Source organism: Diprion similis, chromosome 14 (genome assembly GCF_021155765.1).
Source record: "Diprion similis isolate iyDipSimi1 chromosome 14, iyDipSimi1.1, whole genome shotgun sequence".
Classification (NCBI taxonomy): domain Eukaryota; kingdom Metazoa; phylum Arthropoda; class Insecta; order Hymenoptera; family Diprionidae; genus Diprion; species Diprion similis.
The window spans coordinates 13,460,534-13,482,251 of record NC_060118.1 but is presented as its reverse complement, the minus strand read 5'-3'; the positions used below and the strand labels follow the sequence as shown (position 1 = coordinate 13,482,251).

Below are 21,718 nucleotides of genomic sequence, written 5' to 3'. Positions count from 1 at the left end.
CAATATTCAAATCTGTAACCAAGAAAATTGGCATGATTTTAGAATACTGTTTCTTATAGAGTATCTTTTCGCGTTTACCAACATGTTGGATAATCAACGAGATACGTACCCGTCGTACATCATTCTTCTCTTCTCAGTATAGTTTATTCAAGTATGCTTCATTCCTTCGTACAGTATTATACAAGAACGATATTTATAGTATGTATATACATAATATATATATATATATATATATTATAAACTTAAAGTCAGTTATGGTATAGCAAGTTAATTATACTCCAGTTTGCATGTTTATACTTAAAACGTCACCATATTATTTTAATAATAGTAAACAGTAACATAATAATTTACCTACATAATATTGTATTATGTATAATCGATTAGTTAATTATTTTTATATTTTTTTTACTTTTCCTTTCGTCTTTAAGAAGGTGCTCCGTAAAAAAAAAAGACACCAGTCCTAACTAATCGTACAATAATAGTTACTATTACAATAATAATTTCAATTAGAAGTATGCATATGTATACCATACAACGCCGAACGCTCGTTTCATTGCATACATGTACATATGTACAATAATTCGATGGTATTTGGATCGCCGTTTCTCTCTTTTCTCTCACGTGTCGCAAAAAGTGCGCCAATGCAAACTATTGCCATTCGGATGCAAAAGCGGGATAAAAATAAAAATAAACCGTTTGGAACGAACCAGCTTTAGTTGCGACGAATTAATAATATCTTACAGGTTTACGCGGTCGTATTTTTCACGGGCCTCGCTGTCGACGATCATAATTCATATGTATGACTTGGTAAAGTTTATATTCAACAGAAATGATTTTTTTATTCATTTTTTCTTTTCCACGGGCAGAAAATATAATTTTACACATCAAAGCTCACCCGAAATACTTAACGTGAGACCGAGCGCGCTCAACAGCCAATCTTAAGCGTCCTAGCTACATATGTTTTTTTATTCCTTTTCGTTTGAACACTGCTAACTTTTTGACGGTTGACCATTGGTTGATTGAATGATTGATTGAATAATTGCAGTAAAGGCACTTGGACCTTTTTTCATAAATTTTTAAAAATAAAATGATTACTCTGAAAATTGATAAACGTGTTTTTTTCTTCTTACCCCCATGCAAGCGACAAAATCTATGTTCACATTCTGCACATAATTTTCATTGAACTCGTCGCCAAAAGGACGGAAATATAATCACTGATCAGTAATATACAATAATACATACAAATGGGGCTATGTTTCGATGGTACATAGATTCGATTTTCATTTTTATTTTGTTACTTAAAAAAACAGAAAATCCAAAATCTGAATTTCTAGGCCCAAATGGGCTTGGTGTGATATTTGTGTAAAGGAATCATTTTGATTTTCAGCTACGTGTACTTTGTGAGATTTTCCGTTTCTTTTTAACGTATTTCACTACTACAACCACAGAATGACTGACAGTGGAACAGAAAAAAAAGGCCCACGCGCCAGATATTAAATGTTCTACTGAAAAGTAACTAGTTTTTTTTTTTTTTTTGTATCGGAGCGTAGGCCAACTAATAAGAATCTTGTGTATAGAATTAGAATCGCTATGATACTCTCTATGTTATTCTCTTCATACAATTAAAATAAATGTATTGAATGCCGAATTCTCGACATCAATACACCGTAAGATATCGTCTAGGTGTCTATAACGTGTAATGGAATATTTATACATATAACTCAGGTTTCGAATAATGAACATCCGTAATACAGCTACAGAAACAAGTGAACTCTGTGGAATGCCGTAATTTCGTTACACGCTAAACGGAATTTTATTTTAGTTATAAAAATGCTGTTCTCTTTTTGTCAAACGTCTTTCGCCACAGCGATCAAGTACAAAGCAATTAGCAATAGCAAGATTTACGTAGATGTTACTGTTTAAACATAACGTTTTCAGCGACTTGAAAAAAAAAAAAACAAGAAAATTATTCGAACTGTGCCAAATGACGTACGCGTAACGTTACTTTGTGTTTCAAGATTGTCGAATTTCTACGCAGTAGGCTTCAACACGTTTGGTATGGTATTTGTACCAATCATGGCGTGACGGTGAAACCGGGTCACGGCTGAGACATCGCACACAGTTAACGGTTATATAGCTTGGATATTAATTGGTATTATTATAATAACTAAACGCAGATACATACACCCGTGCACTGCCTTTCATTCATTCACACATACATTATAATATATACACGCACTATAGTACAGTCAATATCGGTGATGGAACCGCAGTTAAGCGCCGCAGGAAAACACCCGCGCTAATCGACTCCAGCAAATCCTTGCGAACCTTCGATCGCTTTCACCAATTTGTCTCTAAGCTGTTGATAACTCTCGTACGGTGGCAGATCTATCCGGTTGAAGCTGAAGAAGAAAAAAATAAGATTTTAGATAATCTGAAAAACAAGGGCATTCAAATATTACAGTTAGTGGTCGTGTTCCGACCATCTTACCACGTGTGAGCTCTCGGGTAGTTTTCAGGAGTCCCCCATTTTTCTATGGTGAACAACTGGGGGCCGTTACTGCCATAAAGTTCCTTGAATCCATTCATAGGAACACGCGACGTTCCCGTGACAAACTGTAGAAGTCTGGCGCGCATTTCGTTGCTAAACGATAGAACCACCCGCCAGAACCACTGCACGGTTATATGATTAGCGTGATAATCGCCTTTGTAAAGCGTGTTCTGTTTCCAGTCCTTAACGTCGATGTGCTGTATGCCGCACATAAGGAGCTCTAGTTCGTGTTCGTCGAATATTTTAACAAGCGTCAAGGGAACAAGTGCGTTGAATCCCTCGAGGAAGGAATTCATCTGGTCCTGGACTCGGGACACGAACCTCCATTGTATAACCGAACTTATGTACTCATCCTTGTTCTCATCAGTCAACGGTATGTTTGCGCCGTTTGGTTTCAATTCTCGTTGAGAAGTGTGACCAAAGCTTTCCTCGTCCACGCAAAAAGTAAGTTCTAACTCGCTTGGATCGTTCTCCTTTATCCAAAGCAAGGAATTATAGTATTCTGAGTCAACACTCTCCATGTCCTTAAGGTCGATAGTTTTGCTCAGCATCATCTTGTAGAAAGGTCGGATGAAGAAAGCTTGAAGGAAGTGTAAGGGTTAAAAAATTTCTGCTTTACCAAATTTGAAATGATTGAATGCGTAATTGAATAGCGATCTGCTGTGATTACCATCTAAAAGTTTTCCGTGATAAACAGCCATGCCCGCAACACGTCCTATGAATTTGAAATAGTTAAGATGCTCCTCGTTGCAAACTCCAGAAAACGGATTAATTTGTAGAGTATAATTGTCCCTATAACGAGAGATCGAAAAGTTAGCAAAAGTCAGACAATGCGTGAACTCGCGGTAACTCACATGGCAGAATATTCGAAAAGACCGTAGTAAGGGTTGAACATTTCTTTCGATAGCAGGAAGAACCATTCTCGGGCAAGTCCACCATAGTCCAGACCGACCTCGCCTTCGAATTCCACCCACAACTTAGTCTTCAGAATCTCTAATCTAATTACGGAGCTAATGATGCGGTAAGAGTCTTCAAGGATGTTCGTCCTCCTCACTTTGATTTCGAATTTATTGGGCACGTTGTTCTATGAACAGACAAGTGCAAAGTTACATCTAGATCGTCCAAAGGTGAAAATAATTCATTAGTTTAGATTGAACCAAATAATTTTTTATGCACTCACTGGTTTTCTCAGCTGTGACTTCAGGTACTCATATTTACGCTTGTAGTCTCTGGAGTACGGAACTGCCTGTAATTCAGGTATAACATTCGCAAGATTAGTTTCTATACTCGCCCGATTATTACAATCAAATTGGAATGAAACAGATAAGATAAGCTTTAACGTCAAGGAATTCAATAGATAAAAGAATAAATGACAACTTACGGGTCCAGCTATCTGAGGATTAGACATCCGCGGATCCTCCCATTGAGTGGTTCTTGTATCTGAAACAAAGTAATTTGCATTAGTAAACATCATTACCATCTTGCTCAAAGGTCATCCAGGTATCGGCAATTTGAGTGAAACGTCTCACTGTGATCAATGAAGAATATGCGACCATCCGTATGGACTCTTTCCTCCCATCCTTCAGGCAATGGTCCTAACTGATCTAAATCACTCCTTGGTGTTGCTGAAGGAGCATTGTGACTCGGCATAGGACTTGCACGCCCCGTTCTTGGGTCTACCCACGTCGTAGCTCGTTCGTTGTGATCGATAAAAAACATCCTGCCATTTGGTGCCAATTGCATACTCCACCCAGGAGGCAACCCATCGCCGTTCGGTGTCTGAGCAGCAGCCGCTCCTGCAGGAGCTGTAGCTGTGGCCGGGGAAGCCGCTGGCACTACCGGACCATCAATCTGGATAAGGAAAATAGACAAATGGGTATAGAATATATTAAATATATTGAAAATTGAGATATTCATATGTATGGAGAAACAAGTATACTTGTTCGGAGGATCGCCTGGAACCAGTCGGGCTATCGGCAGTTTCCTCACTCTGGGAACAAAAATTGCAGAGCGTGATGAAATACGAATATCAAGAAAAAAGAAAGTTAGCATTTCTCGCAGAGAAAACAACAGTATGTATATTGAAACAGAAAGCGATGTGAGGCCACAATGCAATGAAATGATTTGTTTGAAATTGCAACGATATTTAGGTATTGATATTGCTAAGCATTAGAAATGATTAGAAGGAGGTAGCTGATAATCGGATATTTGCTCGAAAAACGCGAAGGTGTGATATGGTTCCAAGTGAATGATGAATACCTGATCATCAGATTCACCCAAGTAGCCGTGCTGATCGACTGAACGACCGGAATCCGATGAAGCATCCCCAACCACCCTTTCCCCTTGTTCCCCACCTTCGTCATCCTTGTCTTCCGCATGCTCGTCCTCCTCTCGAGGGATATCACCATCCTTATACACACATGCACAATTTGCTACACACTGCATGCTGTGTTTATACAACCCCTCACCACAGTTTTATTTGAACTTTACTCTTATGATTTTAGACGTAATAATGTTAACAATCAACCATTGTAAGAAAGGATGACAACGAGGTTGTTAAACTGTATAGCAAGTTTCTAATTCTATCAGGCAAAATTATTGGTAAAATAAAATGGGTAAGTTGTACGATGTTCTCACCTGATGAAGACCAGAGCTTCGATTATGCCTGTTTTCTGCATCATCAACACTGATGTGAAAGCGTCTCTGGAACTCTGTTGCTGCGGTATCTAGATTTCGTTGCTCCTGTGTTACACCACCCGTTGGTGCTTGATTCCTGGAAAATAGATACCATCAATTGTTTGTCAAAACGATAGTTAGACAAGAAGTGTACAATTAGATGTATGAGGGGTTTGGAAAGAGTTAGTGAATTCATACAGAGTTTTACTTACAAGACTGTTGGCCGTTCCCATTGCGTGAATCTAGCTATGTGATTGACGTAGTACGTTCTCCCGTTCGCGTCTTGTCTCTCTTCCCATCCAGGTGGCAGAGGCCCATGAATCATTACTGCCTGTAAGTCAAAATTAACGAAATTGAAGAATACGAGCACAGAAATATCGCCGCTGCCATCACTGCACGGTACTAGCTTTCGCTATGTAAATATATGTATGGTACAAAACAGTTATTTTCTAGTCATAAATAATTTCCCCTGTCCAAGTAAATCTTGTATTTGATCCCTGGTTTCCTTTCGAAAATTTGTGTTCATTTACTTGTAGAATAGCTTTGACGAACTGAGATAAACCAACCTGAGCAGGTTGTTCTACAGGACTATCATTAGACGTAGAACCAGGCTGGTCCAACATTTCCCAACCACCGGAATCAGGCGCTGCTTCACCTTCGCCATTGCTGCTCTCCCCTGTTGAGTCCGAAATGTATGCATGGTACACTTCCAGCGTACCTTTAACGCGCGACCGTTGACTGGAATGATTGCTAAGCCACGTTGTCGAGCATTAATTATTTTTATAATCGTACAACAATTTTTGGTAAAAAGGCAAAGACCAACTTGGAAAATATTAGTTCATGTGGATATTAAGTATAATTTGCATTTACCATTAGATAATTTGATTGATACGAGACAACGGTAATAGAACAAACATCTGCAACCAGCTACTCACCTACGTGGTCTAAGTATATATTGCTTGGCAGGAATGACGCGTCCTTCTTGTTCCTTGGGTAGATTAATTAAAGTCAGCTCAACCATTCCGAGAAAATCATCTCTGGTCAATCTGTTTTCGTCAAACACCTGAAGAATGAGTTTGTGCTCGGCTGGTTTGACCTTAGCAACAGTAAGATGCACAATTAATCGTCATTGCAGTATCGATTTGACGATAGATGATAAAGTTTCAAATACAGCAAACTCACCCTGAATATGAATTCCTCTTCCCAAACTGGGTTCAAGGTCTTTTTCTTAGTCTTGGTAAGCACCGAGTCGACGTTCCCATCTCCGTTGATCTTGTTCAAATCAACTCGGACGTAAGGATCGCTGGCACCAAATATGTCCTTCTTGGCCAGTTGATGACCGGCTATCACCTTGAGCCTCAGCTTATTCGTCGCCTCCTCCTCCTAAGTACAGTAAGCAAGTAATAGGACGACCTTGCGACGTTAGAATTGACTGGATTATAGCTAGATATTCGAGGAGGGTGACTCGTCAAGGATACATGCAAGAATTAGAAGAGATCAGTGTAAAGAGAAACAGAGGGTGAGAGAGAGAGAAAACGAGGAAATATTACAAGTTCCGGGAAACCACCGACCAATTCTCTGGAGCGTAAAATTTGACGCGAGCAAGCCGAGAACGGTTTTTACCGACAATTTTTCGGGCGACGGCAGGTAGACCCGGATAGCCCTGGACACCTCGGATTTCGAAGATCGTGAAAAAACCCAACCTACACCACTTGTCAGCGGAACTGTCAAATATCATGTAGAACTCACCCCGTCGACGCCGGTCGTCGGACTGTATCCGTAAACATGTTCCTCTGCCATTAACAACACGTGGAATAAAAGCGTTCGCGAATCGTCAGAAAAACGATCGTTTTCTATTTATTACGAATTATTATAATTTATTATCTGCCATCAAGAAGCCTGTTCTCGTATTACCCCCACCACTTTCTACCACACCGTGGGCCACAGTAATATAAGGTTGCCGTTCCAAGTGCTGCCAACTTCAAGTAGTCAAATTAACACGGAAGCTTTGTTCCGTCATGATCCGCCTTTCGGATCACCCGCGAACTTATGAATGGTCATGCTCACGGTACTTCAATGTCTCATGTTATCGCTCAATTCTCATTCATCAATTTCCATATTATCGATAACCTCGCGTGCAATAGAAACTTTCCCGTGTCTTTGACGAACTTTCAAATTACGCGCAACGGATTTTGGCCCGTCTGGAATGCGCAGCAAGTACATACATATTATAAGTACACTTGTGCCTTCGGTGACCGTGATAATCATCCGTGAGTGTCGCTGCACGTGTATTTGTACGTACAATACAAGATTCGAGGTCATTCGCGGGAATTACCTTTTTAATCTTATCGAAACGCAGCAGAAGCACCGTAAACTAATAATATAAAGTAATATTTTACCCTACGCCTAAATGTGTCTCGATTTACAAAATAATAATAAGTATGGGTATCGAAATTGTCTGAAAAAACTGCATTCGTATAATTTCTACAAAACGTTTAGAAAAAAAAAAAAATCTATCCCCTTGACACCGCACCCAGTCTCTTAATTGTGGTGATATCAATGAAATCACGTGATTTACAGTAAAGTTGGCTGTTTGAGCGAATTGGAGACGATAAATCAAATGGTAACCAACCGGGACAGCTATGTACTACTACATTACACACATACATCTTATAAATTCAATTACTTTTATTCTTTCTTACGAAGCGTGACACGGCCGGTTGCAGTTTAAAATGTCGAAGATCATAGTACAATATCCATGCGATTCGCATCATTTATAAGCACGAAGATACGAATTGCCCGTTAAGAACACCATTGATTTATAGAATTCTCACTTTGCATACTTATAATCCACCTCGCGTAGGTGTAGCATTTAAATATGCGGAAGCATGTTTGCACAACATACAATGTATGTATACATATATCACGCTATGGAGCTTCCTTATTGGCACACATATCCTTATAATTATACAGGACGTAGCGGTAAGGAAGGACGAAGAAAAAGAGCTTCCTCACCGTGGTGGTGGGCTGGACGGAAAGGGAAAGCCTTCCAGTCCGGGATGCTAGAGGATCCTGCGCGGACGCCGAGGATCGACGGCGTCCAACCCATGTGCTGGTCCATGTGTTGGCTCGTCTTCTGGGAGGCGGTGGCTCGATGCCAGCGTAGATCGGGTACGTCAAGGTAGCCGGCATCTTCGACGAAGTTATCCGCAAAGCCAATTGCAACGCGCCGAAGGACAGAAATGATCTATGGATCGACTAGGTGCCCAGACTGGCTGCAGCTCTTCCGTTCATAACTCGACTTAAACTTTGTATGCAATTGGTGTTCGGCTTCCTCTATTTTCTTTCTTCTCTCGAAGTATTGGACACGCTCCTGCAGCGTATTTTATTATTATACGTACACCGCACTGTACGTGCCGAACAGAGATGCATAGAGGCAAGAATTACGGGCGTAAGTACGTTGCGAGGATCGATCCCGGATCAACGGTGGTGGCTGTAGCCGATTAAAGTTAATTAACGCGCACAATATCGTATCGAACAATGAAGATTGACGATTTTTATATATTTTTACACGTGATAGGTATAATAAATATTTTTCTTCTTGCACCTTGCAGGTCCAGAGCCACTCGGCGGCGTTACTTTTAGACTAGTTTCTTTATTCGTTTGACACCACACACAAGCAGCAGCTGTGAAAAATGGCTATATGTATATGCAGACAACGCGTTCTGCCAATATTAGCCAAGCTCGCCCCGCAAAATAAAGAAGCAAAGCCAAGTGGTGCTGTTTATCAAAACGATCAAGCGATCACCTTGTTGATCGTTATCAGCGAGCACACGCGGTTTAATCGCGATGTTACACCGCGAAAATTAAGAAGAAAGAAATTCAGCCGTACACCGCACACGATATCTCAACTTAATCGTCGCATTATTCTTCGCACTGCATACATAACACCTACGCAATGCGCACGCGAGAAACGTATGTTCCTCACTAAGTTAAGTTTCAAACGGTTTCACCAGGGCGATCAGGTGAATAAAATTCGAGCCCAGTATTCCGATCCGTAACGGTTAAAACGCGAAATTAATGAATTTGTCGCAGAAAACGTAATTCCCGAAAGTACCACAACTTTCGAAGAGAGATAAGAATGAGACAGCAGAGCTGCTTTAAATCAACGTCTGATAACACTGTCGTACGCGACTCACGGACGACAGAGCCAAGAGATATGCACAGATATTACACGAGCGCGTATTGCGAGTAATGATAAGTGTATACAATATACATGATACGTTGTATGCGCGAGCGTAAGCGTTAATACGCTCAGCGCCGAGAGGGTGTTGAGGATTTTCTTAACACAGAAAAGTATTATGATAATTAATGACAAATTCACTAGTATTTTTCTTTTTCTTTTCCTTATTTTTTCACCTGATTGTCTCTTTATTTTCCATGTACACGCGCGACTACGTAACGTACCGTGCTTTCCAGGTCACGCCTGGCTGCTACGAGACGCGAATCGAACTAGGCCCAAGTTGAGAAAATTATGAACTACGTAATTGATATATGCAGTAATTTATTCTATAGTAGTTTCATTTACACATTCAGGCTGCGTCGCGGGCCGCCAACTTCCTGCGCGTTAAGAAAAACGCCGATTATTATTGGCCGGTTGCAACCGCGGAACGCTATGCATATGACAGTAAATTGCTACAGCGAAACCATAAGGTGTTAATATAATTATAGGATATAATTACTGCTGTATTCTTGATCTTCTATTGTACAATTTTACATCATGTGTATACGTTGATAATAATATCGTCATCCTCGCAATAATATGGCTATACAATAATAGACAATCATCAACTTAGACTGTTGACAGATTTATCAACACTCGGTACTTACCCAGCACCTCAATATACAACTATGTATAAAATATAAATAAATTAATTAATATGATAATTACAATTAAAGCAAGTTTCAATCCATTATATATATATATATATATATATGTATGTGTGTGTGTGTATATATATGTACGAAGTGGACGTGATTCGAGAATAGTTTTTAAAAAAATAGGAGCACAGAACGAGCAGCAATTTGCACGTCCCTTGACGCTACCAGGCGTGAGTTAAAAGATTTCTAAATTTCATTCTGCAGCGTACAGGGTCTCTCCACCCTGTTATTAGTTTCTAGCTTTGACAAATTAATCAGTTGTGTCCGCTGAAACTATAACAGCTGTGGCCCACAATTAGACGTTATCAATATATAAAGGAAAAAAAAGGAAAAAAAAAGAGCGAGAAGTTATTGATGCTAGCTAACAGTATATTAGAATTACAAAAGTCACGTGAGACAAATTCGCTCGCAAAAAAGAGCGCATGACAAACTTAAGAAACAGACAGTAGTCCAACGTCGATTTAATTAACACACCCGCGTCAATCGCGGGAGTGAATATTTTTGAATACACATTAAACTAGTTTACTGATAAAAACTGGATAAATAATTATTTTGTTCGAGTAATTAATAATCTGTGGGTCATCGATCTCAGTTCGAGCACATAATGGCAGAAGATTTCGAGTCCGATTCTAAGGTACCTTCACGGAAGTGACGAACGTCATAGGAATCTGCTAGGAGCTGTTGGAATGAAGTGGAATAACGAATTTCGGACCGAATGGAGATCTGTAAGTGATGCCAACGTCCGAAAATACTTTAGCAGGTAGGGCCAAATTGCAAAGATACAATCGTCCGTTATCCGCGCTATGGGAAAGGGGCAGTCCGCCGAGGAGACTGAATTTCGTCATAATTCCCGGAGTGCCAGCCGACGGCGGTTCGATGGCAAGAACTGGGGCTCTATTGCTATTCGCCCATGTTGCAACGGGGGGAACTGTCCTTGGCGAGCCTTCCTCGCCAAGAGCGAGGAGTATGAGATCGGCTACTGCAGGAAGATTCTTGAACCGAGTTTCAACCCTGTTTCCCGATAGCTTGTACAACGACAATTCCTGCAGCAGGAAGACGTCTTCTGAATTTTCAACATACACGACAGTCTTCACCCCGTGACTTGACAATTGTCGAGCGCAATTGACACCTGCAGCTCCTGATCTGTGGGGTCCGCATAGGGCGACTACCGTTGGCCATTGGTGCGCGTTGTTCGGGTTTAGTCTATGGCCACCACCCAATAGCTGCAGAATTATTTCCGCTCCTGCACGACCCAATAACTCAACCTAAAAATTATGCAGATAACGATAAAGAACGGAATAGTTTCCATGGAAGTGGTTTGTAGTCCTGCAAAGGTTCTCTACTTACCCTGCGGTCCCAGCTGATACCTAATCTATCAGCAGCTCCGATTAATTGTCGATGGAGATCGACCGTGATGCTAGGAATCACCAATCCGTCGTCAGTTACGTATTCCCGGACACCAGCGGATGGCACTGCAATTTGTCTGAATGCTGTAGGTTCAGATTCTATTACGTTCTCATCGTGACGATATTTCGGTACACTTCCCCTGTTGTTTTCAGATTGTCGAACGATGTCTGGCTTTAAGGAATTTATTTCTTGCCACACAGCCTATAATAGTTTCATTCAACTAATTAATTATTAAATAATACTGTCAGTGATGTAGGAAAATGGTATGAAAAGTATAAAAATCAACTTATGAAATGCCGTAATTACCTCCTTATTAAACAGTGCCAAATTTTTCTCAAAATCAAAGTCCTGCTCCATCGACTGATCTATAGGTGTTCCAAAGGCTTGTTCATCTTTCTCCTGCCATCGTTGTCGTTGCGAACTTCTTTTCTGATTTTTTGTGCTTATCTCCACTGGAAATAGTAGTTACGAATTGTAATTTTACCTACGTATATCCCCCATTATTTGACACTACGATCTATCAACCGACAAGCGTTAAAATTTAATTGCACAAAACGCAAGAAATCCTACCTAGATTTATTTTTCCATTAGACGCAGGCTCTGGATGTGACTGTATAGAATCAAGCGGTTTCCGTGCATTAGACTGCTGTTGGATATCGGAGTTAGGGAGTACCAAAGGTGGAATGCATTCGGAAACAGATCTACCGGCACGTTTTGCAATGGGTCGCCTGACAGTGACTTTGCTTGAAGTCTGAACTTCATCACGACTATCATCAGCTTCCTCTGTTGAGATTATTTCTATATGAAGTATGTCCTTGGCACTGTAAGGGAATAAAATGACAATTGAATAATATAAAAGATATTGTCGTTACCACTTAATCATCACCAATATCATATAAAACTAACGACAGAACAACTTGCGGAGAAGGGTAAGGTACCCCATTTCGAAAAGCTTTTGTGAGAGTGACGGTTTGGCCGTTAAGGTCAACAATTTGGCCTTGGTAAGTACCAAGGACTTCGTCGCACTTGACCGACACGGTACATCCTAGGAATTGCTCAGACATTTTCTCGCTCTGAAATTAAAAAGTAAGATAAAGTTTGCTGTAACAGTACCTGTAGAGGAAGTAAAATAAATACCCGGTATGAAACTGTTCGTGATTCAACGCTAGAAATACGTAAAAAATACCATAACCAGTTTCCCATTACTCATGAGAAGCAAAAAACGAACTTAAGCATAGTTTTCTAAATACCTATTGATATATTATGCTCCAGACTAGAAATAGACGTTCTCGGCTTCCAAGTGCTGGAATACCCAGCCACCCTTTTGACCTGGAGGAGAGAACAATGGTTCTCTGTTTCTCTATCGATAGAATATCCACCAAAGTGTAATCAAACCGCGTCCAACCGCGCCGAGCTGATGTGATGCGGAGGTAGGTTAGAGCACGTTCGTTACATTACCATTTATCCTCTCTTTGCATTTACCTAACATTCGGCTCTCGGCTACGCGCACACATTACCATTCCGCTGATCAGTCTACTGGACATCTTACGCAGGCCAGAGGACGCCACTCGACACAATACTCGTGTTTAATCCATAGAGGTATAAGAGAATAGAGTAGGCGTGCAAGTGGAATTGTCTCGACGTTGAAAACTTAGTTCGGATACACGACGCTGTTTCGCATACCGCATGCGCACCATGTATGCGCCATGGCATGCGGGCATGTGCTGTTTCATTCACGGATACAGACGACATGGCCTTAACGAAGACGACGAAAGTCGGCATTGGATGGTAGGTATGTAAATGGGCGAATAAGTAAAAGCGTACTTATGATGTATGCATTTTCGTAAAAAGCTATTAAAAATACTAGCAGTTTGCAGAATCATTTCATGTTTCATATCAAATTTTTTTTACCTTCTTACTGTATTATACAACATAACCTATGTATTGCTATGCACACATGTAAGCGCCTCTAATTTGCCCCAGTTACAATTAGTAAACGATTATGGAATCTTTAATTTTCCTCGTGACAGACCGTAATGTATTGTATTTTTTTTCAGGATAATTGTTATATCCGGAGGGTTGTACGCTTTTGTCTTGTCCAAACGATCCATAGAACGCAATCGGTATGACATGATGAAAGCGAGGGAAAGTGTAAGAAACGCCAACATTAAATAGACTGATAGAAAAGTTTATCAAGACCTGAGCCAAGTTTAATTGACCATATACTGTAACCATGGCTGGTCTACCGCAGCTTGACGAAGAAAAACTTAAATTAGTTCAGGATCTAGAAATAGAGATGATGACGGACATGTACAATCGCATGACATCTGCCTGCCACAGGAAATGCATTCCGCCAAAGTACTCCGAGCCAGAGCTCGGTAAGGGTGAATCGATTTGCTTGGATCGATGCATCGCCAAGTACTTGGACGTCCACGAGAGAATTGGCAAGAAACTCACCCAGATGTCTATGCAGGATGAAGACTTTTTAAAGCAGAAAAAAATAGAACAAACTAAGACGGGATGAACTGAATCACCTCTATATTGTTCCCTAGTTAGTTGTTTAAACTCTTAAGTAGTTTTCATAATAGTGTGACGTATAAAATCAAAATATATTTATCAGGTCAAGTCTCTCTGTCTCACGAGTTCAGCTTTGAATTTTCCACAATTTCTACACCATAAGCAGGACTTTTCCCAAATTCTTCCAAGTCCGTGTAATATCATTCATTAGAAACTATCCTCTGCTCCACAACTTGTGTTCTATCACCAATGTACTAAATGAGAATGCAATTAATTATCCACTACTGGATTATATTGTTAATTAGTACTTCTTTGACGTTTAAATGCAATTAAACTTGATGAAACATTTAATGTGTCTAATTATTGGCTTTTGATGCTCTACATTGAAATGTAACAACATGGTTGCTTCGTCGAGTATAATGATTTTTGAGCCAAACAGGTGCAGTAACGTTTTGTGAACAGTATATTGATATATGTAACAACGTTGGGTACAGGTATATGCATTATCCGAGGTATGGTAATCGCACGATTTACTGTAGTAAAAAATATTGTCTTTGGCGTGCAATCGGTCCTATCTTTACAGAAGTCCGTGCAAAGCATTCAGTCTTTTATGACGTATCTTCATTAGGATTTCATTCTGGGCAGTGTAGCTCCACGAGAGCAATAGATGCAGCAAAACAGTAATGAAGACAATGAAAAATCTTTACATCTTTCATAGCATAATATTACCGCTTCTTTCTTACTGACCCTACTACTCGATTATCGTATGAATCAAGTTTGTTCGTATGAAAATATTTATTACCGAGCAAATTGACTCGGAGGAAACAAAAAATTAATTGTTGTAGCAAGAGGGCAAGTATCAGTACATACCTTAGTACACTGCCAACGCTTGATTACATGCACCTTCAATACTTTTCCATTAACAACTGTCCAGGGCAACAGACCTCGCGAAATCATTCAATAATTTCTTAAAAATCAATAGTAAATATAGACAAATGAGCCATCAACGGAGCTACACCGGAATTTTGTCAGATCACCATAGTTAATCAGTGATTCCATCCTTGATTGGTCGAGGTACAGCCAAAATAACTGTGTGTTGACCACCACCTGCTGCTCGTATGACAGTTCTTGATTCTAGTTGTTTTCCTTTAATAACAACTGGTGTCTCAACGTCCTCTTCTTTGCCTGTGCCTAACTGGCCACTGCTACCCATCCCCCAAGCATATAAATCTCCTGAAAGTTGAAAAACAGTTGTCCCCTAAGAATTGTGTTCAAAGCAAATGAGATATTGATTGTAAATGTAAATCGAACAACCAATCACCTGTACTGGTGACAGCAAAAGATTGTGTACTGCCCGTACACGCGTCTATGCATTTGATTGATTTAAGAGCTGGAACTGGAACAAGTTCCTTGGCATCTGTGCAATTTGGTCCAAGGCCTAGTCGGCCATATTCTTTCCGTCCCATAGTGAAAACCTGCCCCATCTCATCCAGGGCAATAGTATGGTGTTGACCGCTGCTGATATGTTTCCATGCACGACCGCTGAAGGTCTTTGAAATTTGAGGATAAGGATGTACGATAGCTTCCCTAAGACCTTCAACACAATTTCATGTACGGTATAAATAAAGTTTAGATTGACAAGAGATTGATGGTTGCAGAGTATGCTTGACGGTATTCATAACTCACCTATTTGATAGTAATTGTTTAATCCAAAAACATATATCTCCCCGCGGTGATATTCTTTCACAAATGTACAGTATAATCCTGTCCAAATATCTTGAAATAATAGCTTTTTTGTTGCTTTAAGGGCAATCAGCCCTGGAGTTAAGAGATGGGTGATCCCATGCCGGCTGTATCGGTCAGCTGATCTTGCAGCTACTCGTCCAAGCTGCCCTTGCTCAGCACAGCCACAGGTATAAACCTGACCTTTGAGTGTTAGTAGAACTAGATGGTCAGCCCCAGATGCGATTTTAATTACTTTTACACCTGGTAATATCTCCACAGGGAGCCTCTCATTTCCTCGTGGTGTAAGTCCCATATTTCCATGTGAATCCTTATTTCGAAACATGATAAAGGCAAACATTGATTATTAGTTAAACTCTTAAGAAATTTCCAGTCCTGTCACGTGAATCAATATTGCAGACTTGAAACTAACCCTGAAAGAGCCCCATGCAAATACTCTGCCATCCTCAAGGAGGGCCGCCGAATGCGAATCGCCAGCAGTGACCTGTACAGCTTTTTCCGGGAGCATAACAAACCCTGGAAAAGTCTCCGAGCCTTCTTTGCTAGTGTCTCGTCCAAGCGCTCCCTCGTCATTGCAGCCAAAGGACAAAACTTTGCCATCTTTATTTAGACACGCATTGTGCATACCACCTGCTGCTATGTCAACGATATCTTCATGATCAGGTATGACGGCAGGGCGCGTTTTTTCGAGGACATCTTCACCCAGCCCAAGCTGACCAACATCTCCTTGTCCAAAACTCAGGATTGAGCCTGCAGTCTGCCGCTGTGGCAAATTGGGTGCAGGCACAAATTCTACAGCATTAATCGTTGGCGCGTTAATGTTGTAAACTCGGATGTGATTCTCTTTATAGGTTAGGTATGTGGCAAAATGAAGCAATAATTCTCAGAGGTAAGTAGTCGAATAAAATAGTATCAGACTCACCATTTCTATGCTTGGGGTACTTCGCGTGTTTCGCCGAAGTCTCCGCCGGAGGTGCGGAGGCAGTTCGTTTCGTCGCTTTCTTGGGGGGCACTGTAAGAACCAATTTTAAGGTTAGAATCGCAGCGAGATTCACTGAAGCAGAGAACGGAATTCTGACAAGAATAAACAGGGTGAAATTAACTCGAGGTCATTATTCTCGCCATACGTACTGTTCTCACGAAGACTAATCTAAACCACAAGTGACTGTTAAACACGTTGCACTAACTTTCGCGCCAAAATTCGCAATACAATCGCCCAAATCGTGTGATGCGGTTCAAGCGCTTCAAGCGCATGTGAAAAGCATCACGCATACGCCAACGGCCAAAGCGACCCCCCGGCGGAGGGTCAAGTCAAACCCTGAAACATCTGCCACGATCAAAGTTGGGCCAATCAAGACGCAGAGCGGAAGGTTGGGTTGGGAAGGGTCGTCGATTCCCATGGAACCCCTAACCTATATATATTGCATCTAGGCTCAATATTTACCTTGCGTAATTAGCGAAAGCAGCTAGGCCGCCGTTTAACTAGGTAATTCATAAACGCCTTCGCCTGAGGCAGATGAATTCTAATATACATTCGGAGCTGATACTCAAGTCTGAGGAGGAGGAGATCGAACGACAGGAGGACATTGATGAGGAGAAATTAATAATTAACACTCATAGTGAATGTAAGAAGGAACAAGTACTTGAGATACTACCGCGACCGCTGGTCTGTAAACCAGAGAATGTCAGCGTCGACTGTAAGACCGAACCCATAGATACTAAGTGGCACTGGGCACCGGGTGCTTGGCAGGATGCCACCAGAACCAGTGCTTTTCAACCCTACAAGGTATTTTCACATGCTCCTTCCTTACCTTTTTTGAGTCCTGAAATACAATTCTGAAAATTTTAACACCTGTTTCATACTTACTTTTCCGTAGCCACCGACGTTGCTAACTAATCTACAGAGAGGCAATACTCAGACTGAGATACCACAGTTGTACGAGGGAAATGGTCTCACTTTTCACACTCTGGCTGGCCAAGGGGAACTTACTCCAAATGACGTTCAACCAGGTACTTCTTGATAATATTTTTTTTTTTAGCTCCAGAAAAATAGCATTCACTTTCGTTCGATTTTTAGTCAGGTTGCACTTTCCTAATTATCGTATATATTATTTAATCAGGAACTGTAGATGTCCCGGATGAAAAAGGCTTCACTGCGCTCATGTGGGCAGCTGGATATGGTCAGTTAGGAAGCGCAAAACAATTGCTGAATGCAGGAGCAGATAAAAACTACCGTGGCGTCAATGGAGAGACCGCCTTGCACTTAGCAGCAGCTTACGGACACCACGACCTTGTCAAACTGCTTCTAAACCACGGAGCTCGTGCTGATCCAAGTGACGAGGTGATTTTCGTAAATTTAGAGAAAATAGTTTAGCATGTAAGAAATATCTAACTTGGAGATCGTGTTGTAAGTCTAAGAAATCTTTCAGGAAGGTAACACTCCTTTGGTATATGGTGCCCATGGTGATCACCCCCATGTATGCCACGAACTGTTATCACGAGGTGCTGATGTAACTCATAGAAACGTACATAATGTAACTCCCTATCAAGCAGCCTTGGCAAATAACTCAACTATTGGTAATGGTATTATATTCAATTTTAACTGATGTTGTATTTGATCTTGATTTGATTTTTCGGAGCTGCAAGAATGATAGTTCTCATCTCGAATATTCGATACTAGAATCGAAATAATTACATAGATTGTTTTTGTTAAATTACAGCAAAAGCAGTCATCGAAAACTTTTTGATGCACCAGCTGATGAGCCTGCCATCTGACCCGCCAAATTTGTGAGCCGGAATTATTGTCAACTAGTTCGTAAACGTTAAAATAACGTACAGTAAATTGTATTACATACTTTATTAGTTTATTTTTATACTTTTCTGGCTGTAATTTGCGATAGTTTATTAAAATATATCGTGCCCGTATAAGGAATATCACGTCAGTGATGAAAACCATTTATTTCTACAATATTATATGTCACACTGCGTTAGAGGACAAGGTTTGGCTGGCTGCAAATGAAACAGCCGCATGGTACTTTGTATGAAATTTTTCAAAATTGAAGTTTGAATGTTGACCTAATTTTCTTAATTCTCGGATTCCATTTGATTAATGTAATGAAAATTACACCGATTTAAAATAAATTCCGGAGACAGTAACAGATTTTCGAATCCAGGCGCGATTTAAATACAGGTAAGCTGTCTGACTAAGATGTCGAGAAGAAAAAGTAGTAGCAGATTATTACAAACAACGAATAAAAATTATAAAATCGCGCGTAGCTTGTCCAAATCTGGTACACCACCTCTTCATTTTGTACACCCGCACGAAATTAGTTCGATACGACAATCGATTGATTCATTATACTGAATTCTGCTTACCTTTTGCATAATCAACTTGTTTATATTATGTGCAATGACTCTAAACAATTTCATAATTCTCGGTAAAAAATACCGTCTCTACGGAATGCTTGACTGGACTATCATCCTCGACCAGAAGGACGTCATTAACCTGTAAGAAATCACACGGTACAAAGTTTTGAATCGGCTCCTGACAAATACTAATGATTAGCCACACAAAGGTCGAAATCTTTACCTTGATGCTTGCGTATGGGGTCTTAGAGGAGAAGGAGATTTGTAGGGGGAAAAAGTCTGTCGGTGTAGAGGAGTGAACCGAAAATTCCATTGATCCAGATTTGCTTGAAGCATCCACTAGTGGTAGTGACCACACCAATGTATTTCGTCGTGCCTCGTGCGTATATTGGCCATCGCACTCTCCAACAACAGGGGTGGCCCCAATAGGTAGAGGAATATTTATTTGAACATCGTTCAGCTCGAGATTGTCCTGTTCCAATTCGTATTCAATATTCACGTCGCAGTCACCTTCGCCGTTTTCGGATGGCCAGCAATTTACTAGAAAACAGAATTATATTCATTTCACAGATTCGACTGTTTTGGCAAATGGCAATATACTTGCTATGAAACTAACTCGAAATTGGTAAAGCTGATTCGTCTTGCGCCTGCAAACGCCATTTCAACACGCCAACATCTGTGTTCAGAGGGAATGGTTTTGCTGGGTTCTTAAGTCCAATCTGTCCCTGTGTCCTGAACAGCTCCTTATCGACATTGGGATGTGTCTGGAGTTGCACACCGCGTGTATCTTTGTTCTCTAGCTGCACACGTATGCATCCCCATTTTTCATCTGAGATATGCAGGGTGACCAGTCCGTGGAGTTCCAAATGTTGAACTCCTCCGTCACGGCCCACGCGGACAGTCAGTCGCTCCTCCTGTCTCAAGTGCACCCTTCAAAACATATTTAGATATTAATCGCTCAACTATTGACAATATTTAAACTCAAAAAAACTTTACACTCACGGTTCTGTGTTAATGATTTGCGGCGAAGTGTGCACAGTTTTAACACCAGGAGCGGCCAATGACGCGGTGGTCACGTTCTCTCCCTCTTCCTTCAACTGGTCTACAAAAGAGTCAACGTCACGCGATTTTCCAGAGAGCTTCATGGCACGGGGACCAGCAGATGTTGGCTTTCTGCAAATGGGTTGAATTGTTGATAAAAATAAGAATTGCAGATTTGGATTCACTGATTAAAGGTATACATACTGTGGTGCAGTGTAAGCTGGTTTCACAGGCTCTGGGACGAAATTTGCAGAATCACCAACCGATGGACTGGATGTGAATCCATAGCCGCCGCCGAAGCCAGGACCCTTGACCCCCCCTTTCTTGTTGGCCTCCATTCTCTGTCTTTGAAGTTCCTTGGCCTTTTCCCTCATTTTGTTCTTGGCCTCTCGTTCTTGAGTCAGCCTAACAGCTTGATAGACCTTTTCCTCGTGCGAGTCCATCTCCACGAAAGTTCTGATCTGTGCCAAATTGACGCTTTCCCTGTATCCTAGGGCTACGATTTCATCAAAGGCGAATATGAGGTTAAAGGCATTCTCAGCTATCTCAACTTCCTCCATCGATTTGCAGTACTCTGGAATCTACGATGCAATAGATAAACGTAGATATTAGTTATATAGTCGATACTACTGTTGTGTCAGGATACAGCTCTACTTACCACTCTCGCAAAAAGTCTGAGGGTTTCCAAATCCTCCAAAATGTTGCTGGCCTTAGTAGTAATGAGTAGCATATAAAGTTTCTCCAATGGCTGATAAACGTATCGCACAGATTCAGTTTCAACAAACGTGTGCTGTTTGCCGGTGCTCATCAATTTTGGGAAGGCGGCAAGCAGACCCTCTATCCTGGCCTTGGTCATTTCGACAAACTGGCGGGACACGATGGCTAATAAACAATGGACACACATCAGCTTTTGCTCATGGTAAAAACGAAGGGTTCCTTACATCAGTAAACAGCGTGTGTGGAAAACTGGCTGACGCAAGTATAGTAAAGTTACTTACTCTTGCCTGCCTTGGTGCAAACTGCAGCAGCGATGAGTACCTGAAATACAAAAAAAATAGGTTAATCGTGACCCCAATCGACCCGATAAATCAGGCTAAGTATTAATTAGGAGATTTTTGGAAATCGACATCAAGGGCCATCGGCACTTGAGAATTTGACATCTGCAGATGAGTGGTGGGTCGTGGCGGGTGACGGATCCCGACGAGCCGCAGGGTAGTCAGATTACCCATCCCGTCACAACCTGGCATTGGTGATAATTTTTAGCAACGATCAAGACGATCACTCACCATACTGAATATCGGCTTCTCAACGCCCCGTAGCCTGAAAATATCCTGAATTTAGCCTGTAACGTGTACGTTGATATCCTTGCAGCTATATTCTACATTACACAAAACACGTACCACGTATACGAATCGTGAATCACGGTTGCCAACCGCAGTACCAACTGCCGTTTACGCGGGCGTTACGACCAGCTTT

General features: G+C 41.1%; 6 protein-coding genes across 10 annotated transcripts; 2 read left to right on the top strand and 4 right to left on the bottom strand.

The window, feature by feature from the left end:
- Positions 1-615: 615 nt before the first annotated feature.
- LOC124415023 (E3 ubiquitin-protein ligase Nedd-4) lies at positions 616-9,741 on the bottom strand. Of its 4 annotated transcripts, XM_046896259.1 has the most exons (16): positions 8,675-9,741; positions 8,243-8,600; positions 6,410-6,610; positions 6,163-6,323; positions 5,794-5,977; positions 5,440-5,558; positions 5,189-5,324; positions 4,811-4,960; positions 4,491-4,541; positions 4,081-4,402; positions 3,933-3,991; positions 3,732-3,797; positions 3,406-3,635; positions 3,222-3,343; positions 2,492-3,131; positions 616-2,402 (listed from the first exon to the last, which is right to left on the bottom strand). In XM_046896259.1, the coding sequence occupies exons 2-16, from the start codon at positions 8,417-8,419 to the stop codon at positions 2,300-2,302; spliced, it is 2,721 nt and encodes a 906-aa protein (XP_046752215.1). In that variant the 5' UTR covers positions 8,420-8,600; positions 8,675-9,741; the 3' UTR covers positions 616-2,299. The 4 variants fall into 4 exon arrangements, with proteins under 4 accessions (XP_046752215.1, XP_046752216.1, XP_046752218.1 ...); XM_046896260.1 differs by lacking the exons at positions 8,243-8,600; positions 8,675-9,741 and adding an exon at positions 6,977-7,162; XM_046896262.1 differs by lacking the exon at positions 4,811-4,960 and having other exon boundaries at positions 8,243-9,740.
- Positions 9,742-10,550: 809 nt separating this feature from the next.
- Positions 10,551-13,083, bottom strand: LOC124415027 (enhancer of mRNA-decapping protein 3). Its single transcript, XM_046896269.1, has 6 exons — positions 12,826-13,083; positions 12,482-12,648; positions 12,146-12,396; positions 11,882-12,027; positions 11,516-11,776; positions 10,551-11,433 (listed from the first exon to the last, which is right to left on the bottom strand). Exons 2-6 carry the CDS (start codon positions 12,637-12,639, stop codon positions 10,840-10,842), a joined length of 1,410 nt encoding a protein of 469 aa, XP_046752225.1. The 5' UTR covers positions 12,640-12,648; positions 12,826-13,083; the 3' UTR covers positions 10,551-10,839.
- A 172-nt stretch (positions 13,084-13,255) lies between these two features.
- On the top strand, positions 13,256-14,443 carry LOC124415035 (mitochondrial import inner membrane translocase subunit Tim10). Of its 2 annotated transcripts, none has more exons than XM_046896278.1 (2): positions 13,256-13,367; positions 13,633-14,443. In XM_046896278.1, the coding sequence occupies exon 2, from the start codon at positions 13,809-13,811 to the stop codon at positions 14,097-14,099; it is 291 nt and encodes a 96-aa protein (XP_046752234.1). In that variant the 5' UTR covers positions 13,256-13,367; positions 13,633-13,808; the 3' UTR covers positions 14,100-14,443. The 2 variants fall into 2 exon arrangements, with proteins under 2 accessions (XP_046752234.1, XP_046752235.1); XM_046896279.1 differs by having other exon boundaries at positions 13,260-13,363.
- Positions 14,444-14,537: 94 nt separating this feature from the next.
- LOC124415030 (regulator of chromosome condensation) lies at positions 14,538-17,118 on the bottom strand. Its single transcript, XM_046896271.1, has 6 exons — positions 16,967-17,118; positions 16,758-16,847; positions 16,248-16,627; positions 15,779-16,145; positions 15,414-15,686; positions 14,538-15,325 (listed from the first exon to the last, which is right to left on the bottom strand). Coding segments are annotated over exons 1-6 (1,302 nt in total). The 5' UTR covers positions 16,968-17,118; the 3' UTR covers positions 14,538-15,134.
- Positions 17,119-17,205: 87 nt separating this feature from the next.
- On the top strand, positions 17,206-18,767 carry LOC124415033 (DNA-binding protein RFXANK-like). The gene is made up of 5 exons (XM_046896276.1): positions 17,206-17,621; positions 17,713-17,845; positions 17,956-18,176; positions 18,265-18,412; positions 18,556-18,767. Exons 1-5 carry the CDS (start codon positions 17,352-17,354, stop codon positions 18,624-18,626), a joined length of 843 nt encoding a protein of 280 aa, XP_046752232.1. The 5' UTR covers positions 17,206-17,351; the 3' UTR covers positions 18,627-18,767.
- LOC124415026 (coatomer subunit delta) lies at positions 18,759-21,689 on the bottom strand. Its single transcript, XM_046896268.1, has 8 exons — positions 21,529-21,689; positions 21,241-21,280; positions 20,901-21,124; positions 20,447-20,823; positions 20,204-20,374; positions 19,818-20,131; positions 19,425-19,741; positions 18,759-19,340 (listed from the first exon to the last, which is right to left on the bottom strand). The coding sequence occupies exons 1-8, from the start codon at positions 21,529-21,531 to the stop codon at positions 19,251-19,253; spliced, it is 1,536 nt and encodes a 511-aa protein (XP_046752224.1). The 5' UTR covers positions 21,532-21,689; the 3' UTR covers positions 18,759-19,250.
- Between the last annotated feature and the right edge of the window lie 29 nt (positions 21,690-21,718).